The sequence below is a fragment of the Eucalyptus grandis genome, chromosome 11 (assembly GCF_016545825.1).
Source record: "Eucalyptus grandis isolate ANBG69807.140 chromosome 11, ASM1654582v1, whole genome shotgun sequence".
NCBI classification, from domain to species: Eukaryota; Viridiplantae; Streptophyta; class Magnoliopsida; order Myrtales; family Myrtaceae; genus Eucalyptus; species Eucalyptus grandis.
This window is the reverse complement of record NC_052622.1, coordinates 16,037,236-16,060,683: the sequence shown is the minus strand read 5'-3', so window position 1 is coordinate 16,060,683 and position 23,448 is coordinate 16,037,236. Positions and strand designations below refer to the sequence as shown.

Below are 23,448 nucleotides of genomic sequence, written 5' to 3'. Positions count from 1 at the left end.
ATCCTCTATCTTCATCGGTGTCTTCCAATGATGCCGATTCATTTAGTCACGAAGATTGTAACAGATATATTATATTATCCTCTTTACAAATCACGATCAATTACGTTACCATCTTATTCTTGAAACTGTCCGGCTAAGTCCGGCTCATTTTCTCAACTAGCATGTTGTCAGAGCCCTATCAAGCTCGAATGAGGATAGAAGATATTCATTATCGCAAATATTATTCTTAGTGCCTCAGTGACGGTTTGTCAACCTCAGCAATGATTCATCCGCCATTCTTAGTAATTAAGGTCGTGCTTTTCTATACTATAGAGACAAAGGACATTCTCCACCTCAAGTAGCATTCCACTGGATGGCTCGTTAAAATCTCAATCGTCGGGCAAATCCCACTTTCACAAAATTAACGATCACAATTTATTGGGATATCGAAAAGGCAGCCGAGTGCACGAGGGAGCACCGACGGACTAAGAGAATTTGTTCCGGTGGCAGCTGTTCTTGCCGGTAGAAACAACCATTGACTAGGCGTCCTCTCGTCTTTTGACGTCCTCAATCCCGGTGGAAACGAATTGATTACACTAATTAAATCCTGCATTAAAGTCTAATCCTACACTTGCGGCATCGGAACAGGACATTTATGTTTCCCCCACCATTCATGTCCAATTAAAAGTTAAACCGCGAAAAGAAGTGGAGAGGGAAGGCCTAATTATGATGGTGCGTTGGGAGTGACATCTCCCATTTTAAAAAATATGACTCCCACTTTCGAATTCAATGGTCATCCGAATCAAAAAAACGTACGTATAAGAAGCAAAATCCACGAGTTCTTTTTTTCTTGATCGAATTCGATACATTATAAATGGCCTGACGAATTTGCGAGCCGATTGAAATGGTCGGGTCAAACGAGAATCCCAACACCTGGTCCTATAAAAGACCGAGATTGTTAACACTCTTAATATGACTTGTCTAGCACAAGCACATGAGCATCACATGATATAAGTATTGATTAGGGGTGTAAAGGAGCCGTGAATTGCCCTGCCTGGAACTAGATAGAACCAAAATCACCCATCTGAACTGGACCGGCAATATATATATACCTAATTTTTAAGAAAAACTTATGACAAAAAAAGAAAAAGAAAAATTAAAACCCTAAAATTTGTAATTTGAAGTTCACCACCCATTATGCGGGCGTGGGAGTGCTTGTCTCGTCCCTACCCCTCATCCTCCTCGAGAAGATGGGGATTTGAACCCCCCACCTCTCCTTCCATGTTGGAAGGGTATGAGTGGTTGTAATTGAAGTTCACCACCCTCGAGTCCATCTCTCACTCTTACCTCATATGAGTGGTCTCTCCATCTCTCACTCACGACCTCAACTTTCAAGCTCAATGCCGATTAACTCACGGTCTTGATTCTCAAATTTCAATATGAGCCCATTTTTTTTTTATTGATCTTACAATTAAAAATAAGGAAGTTCTTTGTTTTGTTCTTTGTTTTGGCTTGCTAGAAATTGTTACACTAGTGCATGAAGCTTGGTGAGACCAGTTCAATGGACCCACTTGGAGACTAGACTGGATTAGCAGTCCAATTTTCGAGTGGATCTATGAAACAAATTTTTCGGAATCTTGTCTTTCGTGGGTTGTTCCTGATTCTAAAGTGCAAACTGCCCACATGAACCATGCTCACCCCTAATATTGATAGTCATGTGCATGCTATGTGGATAATAATACAAGTGTGCTAACTTATCAATGAGTATGGGGATCAATATATGTTGATTGACGGTGGTATTCATTGACACCATATGTTCAATTGTCAAAATACAGTGACGGACCACAAATAGTTATTTATATGAATATAAGCAATATTTATTAAAACAACGTTAATAACTTACTATGAAGCTTAAGGTTGATAAGATCAAAGGCACACGGTTTTGGAGAGAACAGTTACCGTTTGAAGACCAAATGATCCAACGAATCAATTGAGAGTAGAAGCATAATTATGGAGGGATCAATTACCATTTGAAGACCAAGTCGTCTAATGAATCAATTGAGACTAGAGGCACATTTTTTGAGAGGATACTTATTGTTTGAAGACCAAGTCGTCTAATGGCTCAATTGCAGTCAAAGACACATTTTTTAAGTGGAAAGTTACCGCCTTGAAGTAAAATTGTGGAGCATGCACTAATTACAAGAAACCAGTCACGAAACAGTTTGTGCAAATAAATTTTAGAAACATGGAGATAAACTGGTAGGATTTACTGGGGAGATTATGATGGTTGGGAACTGTTGAAAAGCAGTTACCATTAATCATTATAAATACTATCAGTCGCCTACCAAAAAGATCCCTACAACATATCAAACAAACTATTGTCCTTCAATTATATTTCCGCACCACACTTTAACTTTCCTTAGTTATAGTTTTCCGATTCGCTTTGTTGATCGAATTTTAATGTGTATTTTATTTTGGTGCCACATTGTTGATTAAATTTTGACATTGTACATTTATATTCACAAGCCGTGTCATTGATTGAGTTCCGGCATAGTTCATATGCATCCTATTATAATATTGAGTCTATAATTTCTAGACTTTGCCATTAATTAAATTCCGACTCAGCTTGACATAATACAGTGCTGTTTGAATAAAAAATCGATTTCTTTTTGCATGAGATATTCTCTATTCGTGTCGAAAAACTCGATATAATTCACGCGATATTTTCCGCAGGGACGGTTTGTAAAATCGAATTAGATTACACCATGTTCTCGCCTTAACCAATAAGAAAAAATTCGTGGGTCAAATCCGGGTTTCGGCATGCGCCAAGTGGCGGTCGTCAGGTCGCTAGGAATCCCTGGCACGCCATCTCTAGGAATCTGTGGTCGTGCGAAACGACACATGCCATGAAAAAAATTTCTTCTTCTCCTCTCTCTCTCTCTTTTAAAATTATTTATGGAAATTTTTTTACGAAAAGCAGAAGAGGAGAAGAAAACCTCTCCCTCCAAACTCAACCAGGTGGAGGTGGAGGTGGTGTTTTCTAGTCAACTCGAATTGCCCGTGTGGGATTTGCGGTGACAAGACCTTTAACCACCAGACTTCTGTGCAAGGAAAAATCATTATAAACCGATTTGTGTTTTAAGGAAAAGGAAGAGGATTCCTCAAATTGTAGCTTGTCCTCTTTTGGGGCGGCATTCAGCATCTGATCTCATCACGCCACTTGGTAGTTTGACCGTTTAACCATCGCTAACACCCATCTGATTTCATGCCAAATCATCGTGGTCGTAATCATCATTACCATTTAGCCGTCCACATTGGGGCATCGATAGTTCGATTTGATCTGAATTTTCAGGAAATCTGAACCAAATCGCACCGTTCGGGTGTGCATCAAATTTGAACTGAGCCGCACTCCGAATTGAATATAACCCAAACCAAAAACTTGATTCAAATTGGTTTCAATTTTTCGGTTTTCCTTTTTGAAATATTAAAAAGAAATTAAGTGAAAAATGAGAGATGTTGTTTAAATTATAGTATTAAGAAAATGAGAGTTTTTGGTTCGGCTCCATTAATCAAATCGAATGGAATTCGAACCAAGATATAAAAAAGGTTTTTTTTTTTTAAATTATCCAAGCGAAATCCGAATTAAACTAAAAATGCATGAAAATTCAATTCAGTTCAAATCTGTTCTCCTATTGCTTTGATTTTTTTTAGTTCAATTCCAACGTCCCTGATGAATGTATGATTTGTGCGAGTTGAGCGGCAATGTTGCTTCCATCATGATCACTTATCGAAACAACCTTGCTCGAATGTTCAGTTCTGGCACACAAGACGGCCTTTGAGATTTTCCCGACAACTTCATTGGTAATAGGCACCAACATTCGACTTTCAACATATCTATGTTGCGAAAATCGGGCGAAAAAAACGAGGAAAAGAATTCGATTTGCATTTCGCACATAGTTTGGCTACAAATCAACCATAGTAAACGTTAAAATGGAATTTGCATAAAGAGACCAAATGGCCTGAAAAGGGATGATGATGCTTTTGACCTGTGACCACAACAAAGGAGGACCAAATCCTTTTGACTTGTGTCCGAGACAGTCCACATGAAGTCCTTCCTTCCTTCCTTCATTGATCATGCCAGAAGAATTTCGCCTTCCTGGAAGGATTCCAAGCGCTTTTGCCGGAAGCCGTTCCCGCCGAAACAGTTCCTCTGACCGTGGTTGAATCCGACCATCGACGGCTGGAACAAGACAGAAGGAAGATAGGACACTACGTAGAAAGAGAAGACTAGACACCAATGAACAAGACCCAAAACGAGACGATATCCACTGTGCTTCGAGTCGCTCCTCTGAAAAAAGAACGGTCTCGAGGTGAATCCGGCTCGGATCGTCGCGCGTTCTATTCCAATTGGCGGGTGCCTCGGTCCATCAAAATTGCAAGCGAAAGTCAGCCTGTGAATGGAGATGGTTTGGTCAATTAGCTGTACACGTGAAGATCATTTGTTCGGTTTCTCTCTAGCTGCCTACGCCGTTGCTGCTCGAGTTCGTCAAAATTGTCAATCTCCTGGCCGTTCTGATGAAATCGCTGCCAACGAAACGAGAGAGATATGTCAACAAGAGTCGAATCAACCACCGTGCCAATGCAATGGATCACGGGAAGTCACAATGCGGACATACGGAAAAGGGGAAAAAAACTCCTCACCTGTATGGCTCATCGCCGATGCGCTTCTCTGCACCTTTGTCATCCCGATACAGAACGTGGCGGGCTAAGCTTTGAGAATTCTCGACGCCAAACATATCTGTTAGCTTCCTGCACAACTCGTCATATGAGGCAAGCAACGAGAGATCGAGCGTACGACCCACGTCCTCCGATGCTATGAAAACTTTGCAGTGGCCGATTTCTGAGCAGGCTTCCATCTCCTGTTGGTGCTTATCCTCGTGTACTCTCAACTGCTCACATGACGACTGCTGCTCTCGTTGGCCTGACTGTTGACGTGCCGAATCAGGGCCATCGGGGAAACTACCTGTTTTGTCTATCTTCTCTTCTGATGAAGTACGAACAGGCGAAGCTGTAGTAGTGGTGGTAGTAGCAGAGTTGCTTAGAGAAATCTGCTGCTCAGTCAGTATCGGCTTACCAAAGAGCACCAACTGGGGAGGTTTCTTAACTTCCTCGAGTTTCTTAAAGACTTTCCCATAATTTGTCATTGTCAAGAGGGTAGAAATGTCGTCGTCGCTGCTAGATTTGTGCATTCTCGGACCATTGGAGGTTCTCATGGATCTAATTGAGTGGTCGAGAAGCGGAAAACCGGCAGGGAACAGACTCGATGGCTGTTTGCTGAGGTGGAGATCCGGTAAGGACTGAGAATAGTAAGCGTGCCTGGCTCCCTGCATACCAGCTGCAGAATGGCTGTTGGGAAGACAACCAAACGGGCTGCTGGGCCCAAGGAGGTCGCCGGAGAACGATGGCATTGGGAAGTGCCCATCGAGGGGGAAATCCGGGTGATGTGGAAGCCTTAGCTTCTTCCTCGGTGGCGAGAAAGGGGAGAGATGGATTGCCGGCATGCTGGAGACGAGTTCAACCAGCCACGGGCTCACACGTTTCACATTTTGCAGCAAATCCGGCTCGTCCCAAGTTACCTGTTAATTTTGATTTCTTTTCAGCGTGTAATATAAATACAGTGAATGCTCAAGATAGCGAAGCTAATTCATGGGCAAATCGCCGAACAAATGAGCGAAAGCAAGCTACACCCATTATCCAATAACAAAACAAGTGAAGGTAATGTATTCAAAATCGATTCTATGCAGTAGACTGAGGAAAGCAAAGCTGCACAAAGGAACTATAAAAACCGAAAGTTTAGATTGATTCACTGAACTACCTGGAGTAGCCTCCAAGGTGAATCCGGCCAACAGGTCGGATCGGCCACGTGAACCGAAGATATTGTCCCCATGAACCAACTAATCCGTGAAGAATCCTCTGTTTCAAAGGCCATCTTGAACCGCATTCCAGGACACCACCGGATCTGCATCGCCGTTTTTACCAGGGAAGACTTCACACAGAATTCGGGGGTACTTGCTCGAGGGTAGTAAACCACCTCGAAAGGATGCCCATTTGCCGCCAGTGAGGCTGCTTCAACAACCGCCTCTGGCGTGACCCGTTTCTTGCCCATCAAACTTCCATTTCCGCTCATGCAGTTCCCATGCCCGTTGGTGATCAATTTGTTCTCGTCCTCTGTCAAGAACGCAGAGAACCCACCATAAGGCACCGCACAGTTCCCGCCGACTGGGTTCCAACCAGATGAGGACTCCGGTCCGCTGCCAATCCCTCTTTTAGCCCGGCGAATCCCGACGCAGAGATCCCCATTCTCTGCCCTCATGAACACTATCGAGTCCCCAGCCACAAGCTTCTTGTGGTTCACAAAAGTACTCCAACCAGTGGTCAAGAGATGGCGCCGTGGCGTCCCTCGGTAGATATGCCTGAACTTCCACGTCTCTCCATGAACGTCCTTGGCCAGGATGGTCTGGACAGGAGGGTCTACAGAATAATCCAGCCGTGGGAAAATCGTTTCTGCACAGTACCTCGGGACAGAGAAACCACCGCCGTTATTGGCATCAGACTGGGTCAAAGTTTTGGCGAAGGACGCGGGTTTATCTTGACCATCTGATCCTTGAAGCCCTCCGATTCCATCATCCCCAAAATCAGGCTCACTACTTGTCAACGGAACCAATCTCATCTTGGCGAAGACCTCGTCGGTCTCTGGATCAGCCATGAACCTAATTGCAGAAACCCGGCAAGGTATGTATGCCGGTATCCTGGGGCAGCTCCGGAAATCCACGGGACCGGATGAATGCTCGGCGTGGCCTTGAGGGAAGTAGAAGACCTTGGAGTTCACTGGCGGCATTTGCACCATTCCTCCGGCGCAGGCATGCCATAGCTGAGAATCTAATGTTTTCTCCACCTCTTTCAGCTTCTCCTTAGAATCAATAAAAGTGATCATCTTGGCCAAAGGGCGGTTTTTCCAAACCGAAAACAGATTTTCTTTTTTCTTTTTTTCAGAGCATAAGAATCTTCTCCCAGCAGCTAGACTAGATGCTTGTGGTGCTTGTTTTAACAATAAACGCTGAAAGTAACATGCAAGAACATGAATCTGATTAGGAACGGGACTAACCAAAATCAGGGAGCTACCTAATTCGCCTTCCCGAAAAAGCAAGAAATATTACCTGGCGTTTCGATCTTGTTCGAAGCTTGAATTCGGAAAAATCCCGTCCCCACGTTTCGAGCCAGGAGGAAAGGGGATTAACAAACTTCTACTTGGAAGAACACACAATCACAATCGCACAGTAACACCCCGAAAAGTCCACAAAAGATCAAATTTGCTGATGAGAGAGAGAGACCCTTGAAACGAAGCCAGTCCATTTTTATTCTCAGCTCAAAAGCTCCACCAATTCATCTTTCTTTGAACAAAATTCACTCTCCCAATTCCCCAGAATCTACACTGCCATACCATTAGCAGCAGGAAGCTAACTTGTTCACAGCTACAAGAAGACCCGCAACTTTCATTTTTCTTTCTAAAAATAAGCTTAAGAATGAACTGTTGAATTCAGGGAACTCAAGATCTACACCCAACGGAATCAGAAAACAGTAAGCTTTCTTCCCCCCTCTCCTCAGCCTCTGAAAATATCTCAATTCCCAGCATCAAAATTCGCCAACAAAATCATCAGCACCCACCAAGAATCTCTCTGTGTGCTCACAAAAGAATCTCTCTGCTTCTGCCACTTTCTCCCCCCTCTCTCTGTCTCTATCTCTCTCCCTCTCCCCCCCTCTCTCTCTCTTCCAATTCAAAGATTCAATCGAGAGATCGATGACCGACAGAAAGCAGATAAAAAAGGAAAAGCCGTATTGCACACACCATACACCCACCAACACAAAGTGAGAAAAAAAAAAGAAGAAGAAAAGAAGGGGAAAAAGAGAGTTATTCAAAGATTCATTCAATGCTCTCTTGGAACATAACAAAGTGTCCAAAAGCAACACGCGCGAGCGAGAGAGCAAAAACAAAACACATAAAAGGCCCTCCCTTTTTTAACAAAGGTTGAACTTTGAGCACAGTGAAGACTGCTCCTTCACTTTTGCTTCACTGGGTTTTTTCCAATTTTCCCTTTTCTTTTTCCTCCTCTCCTCCCCTTTTTTTCTTTTGGGTTCGCGGGTCTTCTGTTTCTAATCTCGGGTTTTTCGATTTCAGACCTTTTTCTTCGGATCTGAAGAACCTGTTTTGTATCTTCAGAAGCCAGCAAGAAAACAAAGATCTTTAAGGAACCTATCCAATTTTATCTTTCGCCCCCCCCTGCGTCAGCAATCTCATTTTCTTTCCCATATTTAATGGCCGGTGTCAATAAAGTAATCATTTGCTAATTCCCCTGCTGAATAATCAAACCGGTTCTCTGCCTTTTTTTTCTTTTTTTTTTCCTGTCAACTTCTGTGAAATTTTAATAATTGTTAGGCTCTGACAAAGAGCGTGTCCCTCCGATTCCGTCGCGGTATTTTGAAAGACTCGGGAGAGGAGAGGAGAGGAGAACGAGAACGAGACGGAGGGGAGAGGAAAAGGACGAGTCGTCGGCTCGTGAGGGAGTGCGACAGTTCTGATTCTGAAAGCAAGGCAGCGTGTCTTAACTCGACATGTTAACCGTGGTTAACTGATCTTGCACCTAACGAACGGGACATGTTAACTGTAGTTGGTCTGTTCCAGGAATTTTGCCGAAGAGAAGAGAACGGGGGAAGGCGACTCGTTTTAGTGCTCAAAAGTCCTAAAGCCCGGTTTAAATTTGTTTATTGTGCGTGCAAAATGATTTGTAAATCGTCTCAGCATATGTCACAACCACAATTATAATGTTATCCTGATCAGACTTGCTGTTTCTAATGAAAAGACAGCATTTTGCTAGTATATACATTTAAATTCGGGATTGCCGACACCACTAGACGAACGAATCATGAACATGATCAAAACCCGACAAGTATTTTTTAGATGAAACACGTAATCTGCAACATAGTTTGTAATCCAAAATTCAAGGCTCGAGATGACCTGTCGGGGCTCCGACCCCATTAAACCCGAACCCCCCATTGGGTTTGACTGGTACATGCGTGCCTAGCTTTCTGGGTGAATTATTTGGGCAAAACTGACAGAGACCTCAGTGCATGAGTCCGAAGTAACTGATTCACCGTCAAATTAGGTCCGAACTCACGCAACCAAAACAGAGAAATAAAAGACACGAGAAGGCCAACAAGTTGTTGCAGGCAAGGAAGTCACAGAATGATGCTCAAATGGTTCAACAGTAAAGAACAGGCAAGCTTGCTGCAATAGTGAGGTCTAATTGGTAAGGCATCCGGGTCCGCAAATATACGATTCCGTGACATTGCTTTACAAAATTTTGAAGTTGTGTATGGTGACACTCCTATAAAATGTTCGAAAGTTTCCAAGATTTAGGGAAACACAATCTACCGTACACAGGACGTAATGGTATCATTGACTGCTTGGTTGGACACCATCTGATCCTCATATTGATCCGCAAAAGAAATTGCATTTTCTGTGTCAATGACATCGTCATCATCCTCTTCCTCTTCCTCTTCCTCTTCTTCGTGATCATCGTTATCAACAAATCTTAAAACCCCATTCGCCTTTGGCTCAGGGTGCTGCTGACTTACATTCCCAACAAGCAAATTGGCCTCTGTGAGTTCCTCTGTTGTTTTTGCCAGGGAGAGAAGCACGTTCTTTGCTTTCTTGTCAGGATGAACCCCAGAAGACTCCATTTCTTTAAACCACACCAATGCGCTGTCAAAATCTTTGTTCTTACCATATGCATCCATGATCGTCGTGAATACAGTTTGATTTGCTTTGATTCCGCGGAGTCGCATTTCTTCATACACCTCCATCATCTTCTCCAATTTATTCACCCTAGCATAACCTTTGATCATCGTCCCATAGGTAACAACATTTGGATCAAACCCGTCCTGCTTCAGCCTTCTGAAGAACTTCTCAGCACCATCCATGTCCGATGCATTCACATAGGCTGACAACATGGTTGTATAGGAGCAAAGATCAGGCATGTACCTACAGTGAAAAAGCAAAAAGGTCAAAGCTGTTTTGAAAGAAGATGGAAGAATGTAGTACCAGATATGGTGGTATCACAATGCTAGGCAAGAACATTCAGCAATTCAGGAGAAGTTCTACTTAGCCAGAGATTTAAGGGAGAACTAACTGACAAGAATAACAGATATAAATAGGACAACACTGAAGAGGTAAAACCATTTCTCCTCTTTCAGCAAAGTTCGTAGGTTATTGTCAGCTCCGTCAAAAACAAGACTACAACCGTGAAGCCAAACCAATCCAGTATCTTTAACCATAACAATTTTATTGAAATGGGTGAGGAAATGTGCTCTTGTGCCACAACTATATAGATGACTCTTGCTAAAAAGCTCAACAGTCAATGCTAACGGTAAACACTACATGTTCATCCCAGCAACTTCATTTTCTAGAGTCAAAATCTGAGATGTTCAACAAGTCTTTGCACAAGTGTTAGCATTTACATGTCCAGTGCAAAGTAAATATGAGGTGTGATTTACAATGGTTGTCTCATGATGGATAATTGGAGTCCAATGTATTATTGATATACTAATTGGCCCCCAACTCATTGACATGAACTTTTTGAGCAGATTGAGATCTAAGAATGTTAATAGGCTCAAATTTGTGCGCAATCTTGTGATCTCCCAGTAATAGGTATAGAATTAAAAGGTGTGCCTTATGTAGCAATAAAAAATTTGGCATTATAGAGGTCCAATCGTACTGTTTGAGTTATGGAAGGTCAGATGCATGCTCTGTTTACATAGATAGGACTGCAGAAAGCTTTGTTGGGGATCCTAGCAAGTAGTTTGACTACTGGTCAGGATGATGAATTTATGAGGCGCTCTCTGTGATTCAGTTGTGCCTCTCCAACGAGTTTAACGTTAAGTGATTCTTGAGAAGATGAAAGCTTGACTGCTTTTGAGATGACTTCCCGTATGTTGCAGGGGATTCAGCCATCAGTTCTCAGTATTCACCTTGATGAATTCAGAACCATGGTTATGGATGTAGAGCATACAGATGCTGAAATCAATCATGAGGATTATATATTCTTGGTGTGTTCATTGCTTCCTCCCACAATTTCTTTATAGAATCTATCACATATAGCAAAGACGCAATTTCTATCAATGATGTTAAGGCGGCACTGCAGTCTAGGAATTGATTGAAAAAGAATTGACTGTTGGTTAGGTGGAAGTTTGGTTACTGGAGAGAGGTCAAGGAGGAATTCCAGTCGTCATATATAAAAATGCACATCAAAGTCCAGTGATAATAATCTTCCTTGCAATAACTGTGAGGAGAAGTGACATGCTAAGGGGAATAGTTACAAATCAATAAATAGACCGCCTATGGATGGTCAAAGGGATAAAAACAAAAACGAGAAAACATATGCTAGTGCTCATGGCTATGTTGATGCTGATGTTCCTTCAGGTACCAATGCTAAGCCATGGTCAGCAATGCACATGCCAGATCCACAATGAGAATTGAGTAATTCTTCCACATCTCGCAATAGAGATTTATTTTCAACATAAACCACTTAATGGTGGGGCTGTGTTAGTGGATGTTAATGTCATTTGTCAGAGTTTTATAATGGGAATGCTCCGAGTTAAGTGGATGATGATATTATAAGAACATTGATCATGTTTTAATACCTTCTAGAACCTATGCAGGACTTGACTCCAATTAAAGTAAAAAGGAAACAGAAAAGGATTTCAAACTACCTGTCCCTTCTCATGCTCTTGAATACGATTCGTGCTTGCTCCACCATTCCAGATATTGCAAATGCATCAAGTAAAATATTGTAAGCTTTGTGGGTAGGCCTGGACAACAATTAACAAAGTAGATAACCATCACCTCAAGTGTTTGACAGCATTATCATGAACACATCATCATTATTGTTCCTTTACCCAAAGACAGAGACAGAGACAGAGACAGAGAGTAAGTATGACCCTTGCTTATTGGAAACAGGATGCTGTGCTCCCATGGACTAATACTACAGGAAGAAAGAGTAGTCACGTGTCCTAAACAATCATGGGATAACATTCAACACTCAATGAACATAACAAATCACGCAACTATTCCTCTGTTCAACAAGAAGAAAACAGCAAGTAGTGGTGAGATGTTAGATTGAATGACAGCTTCCACTTTAGCAAAAGGATTGCCATACTTCTTTTAAGTGATAAATGGAGTCATGGATTTTTTTATAGGTAAAGCAAACATTCACTATAGGGCACTGAGAGGGTGCAAAACCATATAGAAAAGGAGTTTCAACGAACTGACACCAAGTTGATTTAACAGACACAGCATCTAGAAGTTAGTCCACAAAAATGAAGCCATTATACAAATGGGATTTTCTTAGCTGCTTCCCATCATAAAAAACCTTTTGTCTCAGACTAACTGCACTTCAGTTGGAAAGTATACAGAATTATGAAAGGTTCAAGAACTTAAAAGCTATCAATTTTCTGCTTTAATCTCAGGTATTAAGACAATCACCACATTTACCTGACACCAGCACTCAGCATCTCCTCAAATACAGCTAGTGCTTCTTCCTCTCTCCTGGCTTTCCCATAAGCATTTATAAGCAAGGCATAGCTCACAACATCTGGCCGTAGACCTGCTCTTTGCATCTAAAGGTAACCAGTATTTCAGAAAGCTGATGGACACATAATCAATGAGCAACAAAAACAGAAAGAAGGATGTAAATTATTTAGCCAAATAAACAGGTAAAATAGCATAGTGAATATTTCGAACACTGCATTTTCCAGATATTCCAAATGTGCAAGGATTTGAAAAGCACCCCCACAAGTTTAATGTAAGTTGTTAAATTGAAAGTTTCGAATTATGCTCTGCAAACATCACATATATGTAATAATATGAGAGAATATTGGCAGCAGGTACTTGAGGTTGATGATACCATGTAAGATGACAGAGAAAGAATCCACTAAAAGTCAAGGTATTAGATACAGCAATCAAGCCGTATCTGTTTCCAGAATCCTGATGACAAAATCAAGAAATTTATGGCCCTAGTCTCCAGTCATAATACTTCATTATCAAATAAAACAGTTTTTGCACTCCAAAAGCCCAAAATCCTTCTCTTTTATCTGTTTCCGTTTTTTGGCCTCCACCCCATCATCAAGCTAGCTCTGTAAAGTACCTGATCATATATCTTTGAGACCTCCTTGTAATTACTTTCAAATGACATGAGGCTATTGTACGTCACGGTAGATTGCTGTACTCCTCTTTCGGCCATCAAAGAGAACATCTGACGAGCTTTCTCATAATTTCCAGCTTTCTTATGCATATAAATCATCATGTGGAACATTTTCTGGTCAGGTGTTAGAGGGGATCTCTCCTTATCTAAAAGGGTCTCAAAGACTTCTTCAGCCTCCATAAATTTGTTACCCTGCAGCAGCCCCAATAGCAGATATGAAGTTGCAGGTTCAGAACCAAAGCAAAATTGAGCATTCTAAATAAGTACCTCAACAAAAGTTTTAAGAATGATTTGATATGTGAAAGCAGAAGGCTCAGGGCCTGAAGACTGCATCCTTCGAAATATAGCTTCTGCATTGTTATATCGTCTTCCTCTACCATATGCTTCCATAAGGGCAGTATAAGCAATCACATTAGGGGCATATTTTTTCTTCTTTATAAAGCTCATGACTCTTTCAGCCCTGTTGAAGTTCCCTTGCTTTCCATAAGCAGTTATAAGCATCAGTAGGTCCATCTCGCTGAAATCCCACCATTGCTGAATCCTTAGCCACTCAAGAATCTAGAAGGAAATACAATCATACAGTAGACAAAAGCCAAACATTCAAATTATCCAGTATAAAAAAAAGTGAACCACTTCAATTAACTCAGGAAAATTATTTCTCACTCTATTCTCATTACTTCAAGGAAAAGACACAATCTAACTTTTAACAGATTGCACACCGAGGAGGTGTAAGATGAAAAAGACAAATTTAAGCAAAACTGTCTAATTTCAATATAGAAAGAAAAGACATTCTCAACTTTCAAAAGGTCCTATTTTCTCACATATTTCCATAAGGAAGAGTCAAGGAGATAAGATTCTCTCACGCTATTTCTTTTAGAACTGAAAAGAACTATCATTTGCAAGGTGTCAATATATTGACAATGGTTTCCCATGTGAGCAAATTTGAAAGAACCTCTAACGGGACTAATATTAAAACAATTATCCTGATTATAGAACATCTTCATCATTTAGCAAAACTGCATCAACTATCCAATAATGAGATCATCGCAACAATGCTTGACGCTCTACTGTTAAACAAAACAATGCATAGGCATCAGCATAACAAATTGTCACTTTATTGACAAAGAAGACGTTGGCACTAGACATCTCAAAGACTCCCCACACCAAATATTTTTCAGAAGCATACAAATAGCTGTAGTTATAGGTAATCGTATTGTAAATTAGTTTCTTAGGAGATATTGCAGTGTCCAAAGTCTAGGTCTTCACGATAGTATATTCTATTCAGATATCTCCTCTTCTTAATTAGCATAGCAGGATACCTAACCTCATAGTAGAGAATGTCTGATTTGGGTTTTCTTTTTGTTTAAACATTACATAGGATGAACAAAAAAGAAGCTTCATGTGCAACAACGTCACATACTTGCACAACGCATTGGCCCTTGTCACCATCATCTTGTGGGAAACTAAAACTAAAGCTTTTGCAGGATGAAGTAGTTCTGGAAACATGCATTTAGAGGTGTATGGGCCATGAACATGGGAAAATTAACTTAAAATTGGTCCCCCTACCTCGCTAACAAGGTTCCATTTCTTTAGCTGCTTGAACCTTTTTAAGGTTCCCAACACAAGGTCTCGTGGAAGCACCTGTGTCCGAGCCCTCTCAGTCCTGAGGACATTCGCCGCCGAGCCCGCTTCCTCGATTTCCTTCATCAGCCTCCTCCAGTTCTTTTGATCGGCTTCATCCGCCGCGTCTTTGAAAACCTCCACCTTCCTCCTCTTCTGCATGAATTTCCTCGGCACCAACATCCGCATACATATTACCCCCACTCTCCCACGTACACTGACCTTATCGCTAATGCACGTACCACATATCTCTGGTCTACTGATGGGGAAAAAAAAATCACAGGTCATTCAAGATTGTCACAAATTGCAACTACCCAAAACTGCAGCAGAAAGAAAGAACAACGACAGTTACGGATAAAGAACAGCGAAGTTAGATAAGAGCGTTGGTAATCGATTGAAAGAAAAATTCAATCTTGCACATGGGTGGTAAGAAATGGAGCCAAATTCCACTTCCCCATTTGCCTCCCCAATTCGCAATGCGCAAGGACGAAGAAAACCAACGCCCGTATTGAAGAAAACCATCAGACATTATTCAGGGTTTTTGATGGGTTCAAGAGAGCGCAAGAAAAACTCAAGGAACAGGACTGCAGTAGAAAGAAAGAACAACGACAGTTACAGATGACGAACAGCAAAATTACATAAGAGCGTTAGTAATCGATTGAAAGAAAAATTCAATCTTGCACGTGGGTCATAAGAAATGGAGCCAAATTCCACTTCCCCATTTGCCTCCCTGTCTCGCAATGCGCAAGAACGAAGAGAACCAACGCCCATATTGAAGAAAACCATCATATACTATTCGGGGTTTTTGATGGGTTTAAGAGAGCACGAGAAAAAACTCAAGGAAGAGGAGGACACACGATGCAAACCTGCAGTCATTCAAAGGAGCTGAAAGGAACGGCTTCAGAAACAGGGTTTGGGTCATTTGAGAGAGAAACAGAGAGAGAGAGACTCTGCTTTTTTACAGGCCTTCTTCCCGAATTTGCTCCAAGAAGATTTTCAGGTGAAGCAGCTCCTGTCGTTGTGAGGACTTGTGATGGTTTGGTTTCGCTTCTTCAATAAAAATCTTATCTTGAGTGGGGAAAGAAAGGAACAGACCAGCAAACCAACCGCCACCCGCCGACCGGGTTCAACAGTGTTAAAAGAACCGGTCCGTTCCGATCCATGTGTCCTAGAAAAACTAAGGACAGTGAGCCTCGGCCAGTCTCGCCTCAGACGTGATTTTCTTAGCACCTGAAATTGTAAGTTAATTTTTGAATTTTTATATCCTTTATTCCACCTCCTAGACTAAATTTTTTATTTGCCATTTTATCCGGACATATCCAAGTTTAACTAGTCCAAAGAATGTCACAAAACATCGGACGGACGAGAGAATTTAGTATCTTATTCGTATTCAATTTCGAATCATCAAATATAACTTATACAATTAAATTCACACATTTTCTTTAAACAGATAAAATTATTATTAATATTAATTGCAATTTAAAGTAGTAACTCGTAATTTATTTACTGTCTTTCTTTTTTGAACTTTTCTATTTCTAGAAACTAATTGCCATATATAAATTATCGTGTGTTCTGTTTTTATTTATTATGCGTATGCCAATTATATTAAAGGCAATGTTTTTTTTATAGATTTTATTTCTGTATTAATTCGTTTTGTCGAAGAGTGAATTTCCAAGAAACCTAATTTTTTTTTATGGTGGCGTGCAAATTAATAGATTAACTACAAGTGGAATCTGGAAAATTTTCAAAATATACAGCTTGTCAATAGAGTCACATACTCACATGTTTATAAATTTTTATGTTGTCGTGCATGTCATCATCATACTCTTTCTTATCAATTATCTTTTATATACATATATGATGGAATGAACCATGAAAAAAAGAAAAAAAGAAAAACCCTTGATTTTTCAAAGCAAAATCACAGTTAGTTATTAACTTGAAACTTTAAGCGATGAAATCTAATTAAATCAAAAATTTGCATAAAATAAGAATTATGTTTAGGAATGCCGGTGATATTTCATTTATTTTGGATTGACGAAAATTAAAGAGCGTACATTTTTCATACTCAGCGTTTTTAGTGTTTTCAGATACTCATATAACATGTTACATGCTTGGTCTAAAAGTGTCCAATAGTAAGGAAAAACACAGATTTTGATGTTTTCTTTATACCGATGAAATTAAAAAATAAAAAGTTTCCCCAGAAAACTGAGCTTTTGAGATAAGGGGTACAAAGGATAGATAAATCATGGAGTAACGATGAATAAGATACTGCAAGGTCAAAGGAAACTAATAGCTATGCAAATATGGAACAACTAAGGCCATTTTCCTCTACTTAGTAAAGAAAGAGTAGACGCAATCATGTAGTGGTTAGAAATAGTCCCACGTAGATACTCACAACGCACATCTTCTTCCCTGCTTTTTAGCTTGAACGACCACATTATGTACTACTTCATAGTTTGATGCACCAATTCAACAAAGACAATTTAACGATTTTGCCTGTGAATTGTGCATAAGCTTTATTTTTTTGAGTAACGTGTTTTAATGGGGGAAAAAGAGCCATGGACGAAAACAGGGAAGAAAATGAATTTCTGTATTCTAAAGCACCTTAGTTTTCCTGAGTAACATGTGAAACTATCAGTCTTCTGGTATATAGGTATATCCTGAGAGGCATATATAGTTATCTGACAAATCCAAAAATGACACAAACTCAATATACATAGTTTATCAGCTTGATCAACAAAATATAGATTTTTCTTCAATGACACGATTTGATGCAAGTACCAAATTCAAATGTAACACTTGATTACGAACATGAATTGCTGACCATATGTATGCATCAATGACGAAGGAACTTGTTCATATGGATTAGAGAGGTACGAATGCATGACGATTGTATTACGCTAACCCGTTGTGACAATTAATGTCCGCTTGCAAAGCACATTGCAAAAGTTTCGGCCAAAGATGCTCAGTCCTTTCTCATTCCATGGGGAAGGTTTCTGAGATTATATTCAGGAGGCTAAAATCCGTAAGTTTAGCTGGTTCAGGCACAACAACACCATCTGCTGGTCTGCAAATTCACACAGTAGTCACCATGCGTGATAAAACTTTCAAGATGCACCAGAGAAACCTTTCTAATTGCATGGGACAGTACTTCCATTCCATGAGACTAGCAAACTAAAAATAAATCGGAGCAAATTCGGACAAAAGGACTGAGAAGTCAGCAATATACAAAAATTCCTGTCTCTATGTACTGGAAGCAGCTATATCATGCTGCCAACAGGGATCTTGACCCTTCACTTGCTTCACAGAGGAGAGGCTGTGGACAATGTGCCTCTTCAAGGAGTTCAGCCAGAAAAGAAAGCTTATTGGGCAAACAATGAGCGCAAATGCAGTATTGCACTCATTTGCAGGATGCAACTGGCTTTATATAGGCAGGAGATCGCAACTGAGAAACGGCTGTGTCACCATCTGCATCCTCAACAGGTACTGATGCTCCACTAAGATTCTTCCTGCACAGCAATTCAGAAGCATCAGAGTAAGATCAGATATGCACCATTCAAACAACGAGTATCATTACCGAGTATTAAGAACCGAAAGCTAAGGACACTTACAAAAGTACAAACTGAATGAATTAGCAAAGACGATGGTAGTTTCACATACTCTTACCATTTCTTTGCTTTAACATTTCATCAAGATGTTCATTGCAAAGCTGAATGTAAATTCACTAAGAAGGTTGCTAAGGGATTCAAATGAAAGCTTAAGCTAGCTTCAATTAGCCACCTATTCAAATAAAGATAACTCAAAAGGCACGGCATAAAAAAAAAAACACAAGAAGAGGGACCAGAGTTGCAGATTCAACAGACAAGTGTACCTCACAGAGACAAAAGTTTCCTCAGATAAAGCCTTTTCCAACCTCTCCTCAAATGGTGTTGCGTGCCAACTTACTTTCTGATCCTGCAAAGAAAGCAAGATCTCCTCACATCTTATGGCGATATATTCAAGTTTGTATCTATTAGATGGGAAGCAGTAAGACACACCTCCTTATACTTGTTAGTCGAATTAGGAATTCCGTTCCCATCCCACCACTTTTGTGGGACATGAGACTGTTCATCTTCCTTCCAATGTGCAGCAACAAGCCCAATGATTGGTCTATCTGTGGGACTTCTACTATGACGAGTTTTCCTGTAAGATACAGAGCCAAATTTGCTGCCGTCATTTTCCATCTGAAGAGGCGGCTTCAGCCAAGCTGACAAGGTTGTTTCACCCTCAAAACCCTGTCCCAAAGGAGTCTTGTCCAGCCGTGTTCCCCTGTTCAATGTTTCATTTACAGGCTGTGCAAGTGATTCATTTAGCTGGCCCAAAGGTCGATGATTATCAGCATCTTCCTCCTTAAAACCCTTCAACTGCATGTTGTTCTGGTAGGAATTTGGAACTGAATAAATATATTCGGACCTGATCCTTGGCTTTCCATATGGTAAATTTTCCATGTTTGCCGGGAAAACAGTTCCAGGTGTCTGCATCTCATCAGATAGCTTGAGAGGGGTTGGATAAGGTGAAGGCTTCACTGTACTCTGATTACCCAGTAATTCAGAATCTTTGATACTGTGGCTTGCATCTTTGGTAAACGAACTTCTAAGTGAACAAATATCCGCATCAGGATCAAAATGAACCGACTTGCTCCTATACTGAGTGTGTGAGGTGGAAGGCCAAGGTGTGATTGGAGTTGAAATACTGCTGTTCTCTACAGCTAGAATCTCGGTTGCCATATTTGTATTCTCTTCGCTACTGCCTTCAGTAGAGTTCAGAGGGATGCTAAAAGTGCTCTCAACGTTTGATTTACAGCTGCAAAGGAGGGAAGTTAACGAAATAATCAATCATCTGAAGGACAGAAGTTTTACCAAAAGTTTAGCAAGACATTGATCCTAGAGTTGAAGGAAACACCAATGGATTCATTAAGAAAAGACAAAAAAAGTATACTCAGTTTAAAATAATATTCAGCTTCTTATTGTCAATTTAGACTAGCAACAGGTTCCTTATAACTATGGGAATGTGTAAAAGTTAACTTTTGCTTTGTCCCTTACTGGATAACAGAAATTAGTCCAAAAGCTTCTTTGTTGAAGATCTATTCCCTTGCTAATCTAAACATTTCATCTGAGAAACTCATCTTTGCAGATTATGAACTACTAGAAAGCTTCACCTTGTAGGTGCATGCTCTTGGGAAGCAGAATCGCTTCCAGAATCTACGAAATGTTTGACAGGTGTTGGGGAAACTTCAGTAGGCTTAGTCAGCTGAAGTTTCCTGATAGATGTATGAGGAAGCCATGAGTGGAACTCCGAACTTTCTGAATCTCCATGATTCGGCGGTGAAAACATGAACTTGTCTGTTGCTTTCCGAATTTCTGCAGGAGTCTCAGGTATGGTTCCACAAGCTTTAAGGAACTTAGCCTGTTAGATAAATCTGAGTTAGTAGGAAGTCAATGAAATGGATGGACCAGAAGTAGCCAACAACAATAAAGTAGAAATCTACATTCGTGACAATGAAATCTAAAAGCATAAACTACCTTACTCAAAACTCCTCATTGAGTGTGACCTCTAAGCAGAGAATTTGCCATGATAATTTAGCCTTCTATCCTCTAAACTAATAGAATGTACATATGACAGACAGTTTATATCATTTAGAATAGAAGACATTGGCATCTTGAGGCTTTGGCCAATATCAAGAACAGGAATTGACAATTGGGAGGAAAAAGAAAGGGACTGAGAGGTTCTCCAGGATTACCAGAAGTGCTTTAAAGCCTATAAAAGTATCATTAAATAAGTTTTAACTTATGTAAAACAGAGAGCCTTCATCCTTGGTTTCCTTTTGAGTCTTAACTATAAGAGTACGAGCAGAAAATTCCTCAAAGCACACGATTCAGTCAAACCGTACAGTCACTTCATAATAATGTTAATATTAGGGCCATATTTTCCTCCATCCAGTTTTCTCCGACCATACTCTGATTGGTGGGTTACAAATCATAGACGTAGCCCACTTGTAACCAACCAATCAGAGGCATGATTGGAGGAAACCTCCCCTGCCGAGGATGGAGAAATATATAGCCCAACCAGAAATTAGTAACTCAGAAACAAAATAGAAATTTATCTTCTTCTCATATGATGCCTCTAGAGTGTATAGGTGGCAAAATTTCAATTGCACCGACAGCAACAAATGACTTAGGCTCGCATTCATCTCTCACTAAGATACAGGGAAAATAAGAATGCATCCCCAAAATATTTGCCAAATTACAAAGAGGCCGTGTCTTTATTCAGGAGAGTATACTCATACCTCTATACGAAATATGTCTGACATTGTTTATAGATGCACACCGAGCACTTCATTTACCTGGGATAAAGGAAAATCAATTCGGAGATCGATGTACCTCATCTTTGACATCCTTGCTGATGTGCGGGCTTCCAAAAGCGCGATTTTCCAGATCCTCCCCTCGAATGTCTTCTCTATCTTAAGAGAAACAATGAGATACCACATCAGAGGGCAAAAAACAAAATGCTAGACCGAAAGCCCTACACCGGCCAAAGCATAGAACCTAACCCGCGACTCTGTTCTCGCATAACAGATCAAACCCATCCCGAACAAAGCCAAGAAACAAACCCAATCTTTGAGGCGGCCTAACAAACAAAACGCTCACCTTCATCCAGAAACAACGACGCCAGCCGATTCCGAGACCCCAACGCCTCCTGCAAACAAGCAAAACGCAACGAAAGTCGAAAACTCAGGCCCCTGCGAACAGCTTCAAACAACAGCAAGCAAGCAAGCTCGCGACGGGGAACGAGACAAAAAAAAAAAAAAAGGAGAGCGCTTTCCCGCGACTCCGCACCCGGTGCCACAAACCCATCTGCGCAACTCACCGCAGCTTTCTTGGGTCGGGCCGGCTGAGCGGGATGGCGGCGCCGATCGCCGCCACCGCCGTTGGCGCGCAAGCAGGCGAGGAAGCAGCCCATGGCGATGCCCAGCGACCGGTCGAGAAGCCCGAGGACCCTCCTGAGCGCAAGCCCGAGCTCACGATTTAACAGTGCGCATATCATCTGGGATCAGCCGAGCCCCACCACCCCTCTCTCTCTCTCTCTCTCTCCTCTTTGCGTTATGGTGTCATCTCATCGGTGAGGTGAGGGAGAAGCTCGACGCAGAAGAGAGAGAGAGAGAAGAGAGAGAGTTGTTGAGTCGTTTTGAGAATTTTGAACGCAACTGAAACGAGGGAAAAGACGGGCCTCCCCATTTGGAATGCTCGGATCGGACGGTCACGCGCGCCCCAGTAGAGGATCTGGCGGTACTCGCTCTGCGAAGCTGACGCGTCGCGCTCCTCCGGAATGATTAATGCCTTGTTTTTTTTTGGGGATTTTTTTTTCTTTTTTCTTTTTGGCCACCTCTTGAATTTATTTTGCAATCGATTCATTTAATCCCATTTAATTTGCGGGATCAGGTGTTTCCTTATATTACTTTCATCGTTACTTTCATCCCGGATCCTCTATTTAGAAAAGGAAAGGGAAAGAAATGTATTCGGCTTCCGGAAATTTAATTTGATTTGAATGAGTTTCGAAATGGGGAATGTTATGTGTATTTTCGAGTCGAGACATATTTTGAATGATGTAAATGCATTTTTTTCCCATAACATTGAAGTACGATTTGATCTTGACAGGAATGAAAATAAATTTTACTTAGAAAGACGTGTGAGTTGCATGAAGAGTATTATTATTATTATTATTATTATTATTATTATTATTGTTAGCATGGCAAGAATGATTGCAAACTTTGATGATGAAGCTAAATTATAGAATATAAGCTAGCTAACTAGAGTAAGAAAAATATTATTTAGGCTCCATTTATTTCATGTAGAATTTATATTATTGGAGATTGTTTTCTAATAATAATTTATTGGCAAAAAATAATATTTTTGTCATTTGGCTTATATTTGAAAGTTATTTTCAATTGTTTATGGAGGAAAACTTGATTTTATTCTTCTAAATAGATATGCATTACTCGAGTACTAACGACTTGCACAAGAACAGTTGGGGATTTAAATATGAGTATAAATGCTGGGATCTCGGCTTTAATCTCTATGGACTCAAGCCTAGGTCCATTGAGGCCGAGCTGGGTCTTTAGATCCTAGGTCTTTGATCTGTCGAGTCAAGTCCCAAGTGTTGTGGATTCAGGCAAATGCATTGAGGTCTCAAAGGACCAATCTTAATGAAATTGAGCCTAGTCCTGATCGCTAGAGATCTAGGCATGAGCAATGGGGTGTTGAGCCCGCCTCTATGGACCGGGGTGCGGTTGGAAGGGGAATACCCATTCCATTCGAAACGAGCATTCCGCATTTTAAACTTGCACCAGATATACCTAAAAATGCTTTGTTAATAAGCATCGAAGAATATTTGATAAGCTCAGGCATGTCATTTCATTTGGCAAAAACGGCGCCGTTGGACCTGTAAGCTTTCTTGTTTCCCGCATATATAAGGAAGCGAGCCCTAACGACGCTTG

At 40.9% G+C, this 23,448-nt stretch overlaps 3 protein-coding genes across 5 annotated transcripts; all 3 read right to left on the bottom strand.

Moving 5' to 3' along the window:
• Positions 1–3,892: 3,892 nt before the first annotated feature.
• LOC104425067 (auxin response factor 18) lies at positions 3,893–8,248 on the bottom strand. Its single transcript, XM_010037646.3, has 4 exons — positions 7,197–8,248; positions 5,855–7,096; positions 4,681–5,615; positions 3,893–4,563 (listed from the first exon to the last, which is right to left on the bottom strand). The coding sequence occupies exons 2-4, from the start codon at positions 6,971–6,973 to the stop codon at positions 4,494–4,496; spliced, it is 2,124 nt and encodes a 707-aa protein (XP_010035948.1). The 5' UTR covers positions 6,974–7,096; positions 7,197–8,248; the 3' UTR covers positions 3,893–4,493.
• Positions 8,249–9,295: 1,047 nt separating this feature from the next.
• LOC104425066 (pentatricopeptide repeat-containing protein At3g59040) lies at positions 9,296–15,958 on the bottom strand. 2 transcript variants are annotated; one of them, XM_010037644.3, is made up of 7 exons: positions 15,782–15,958; positions 14,862–15,174; positions 13,563–13,853; positions 13,239–13,487; positions 12,587–12,711; positions 11,806–11,904; positions 9,296–10,078 (listed from the first exon to the last, which is right to left on the bottom strand). In XM_010037644.3, exons 1-7 carry the CDS (start codon positions 15,835–15,837, stop codon positions 9,466–9,468), a joined length of 1,746 nt encoding a protein of 581 aa, XP_010035946.2. In that variant the 5' UTR covers positions 15,838–15,958; the 3' UTR covers positions 9,296–9,465. The 2 variants fall into 2 exon arrangements, with proteins under 2 accessions (XP_010035946.2, XP_010035947.2); XM_010037645.3 differs by having other exon boundaries at positions 14,862–15,171.
• A 1,906-nt stretch (positions 15,959–17,864) lies between these two features.
• On the bottom strand, positions 17,865–22,121 carry LOC104425065 (protein JASON). Of its 2 annotated transcripts, none has more exons than XM_010037642.3 (7): positions 21,822–22,121; positions 21,602–21,650; positions 21,335–21,414; positions 20,113–20,360; positions 18,953–19,757; positions 18,787–18,869; positions 17,865–18,424 (listed from the first exon to the last, which is right to left on the bottom strand). In XM_010037642.3, the coding sequence occupies exons 1-7, from the start codon at positions 21,996–21,998 to the stop codon at positions 18,316–18,318; spliced, it is 1,551 nt and encodes a 516-aa protein (XP_010035944.2). In that variant the 5' UTR covers positions 21,999–22,121; the 3' UTR covers positions 17,865–18,315. The 2 variants fall into 2 exon arrangements, with proteins under 2 accessions (XP_010035944.2, XP_010035945.2); XM_010037643.3 differs by having other exon boundaries at positions 21,335–21,405.
• Between the last annotated feature and the right edge of the window lie 1,327 nt (positions 22,122–23,448).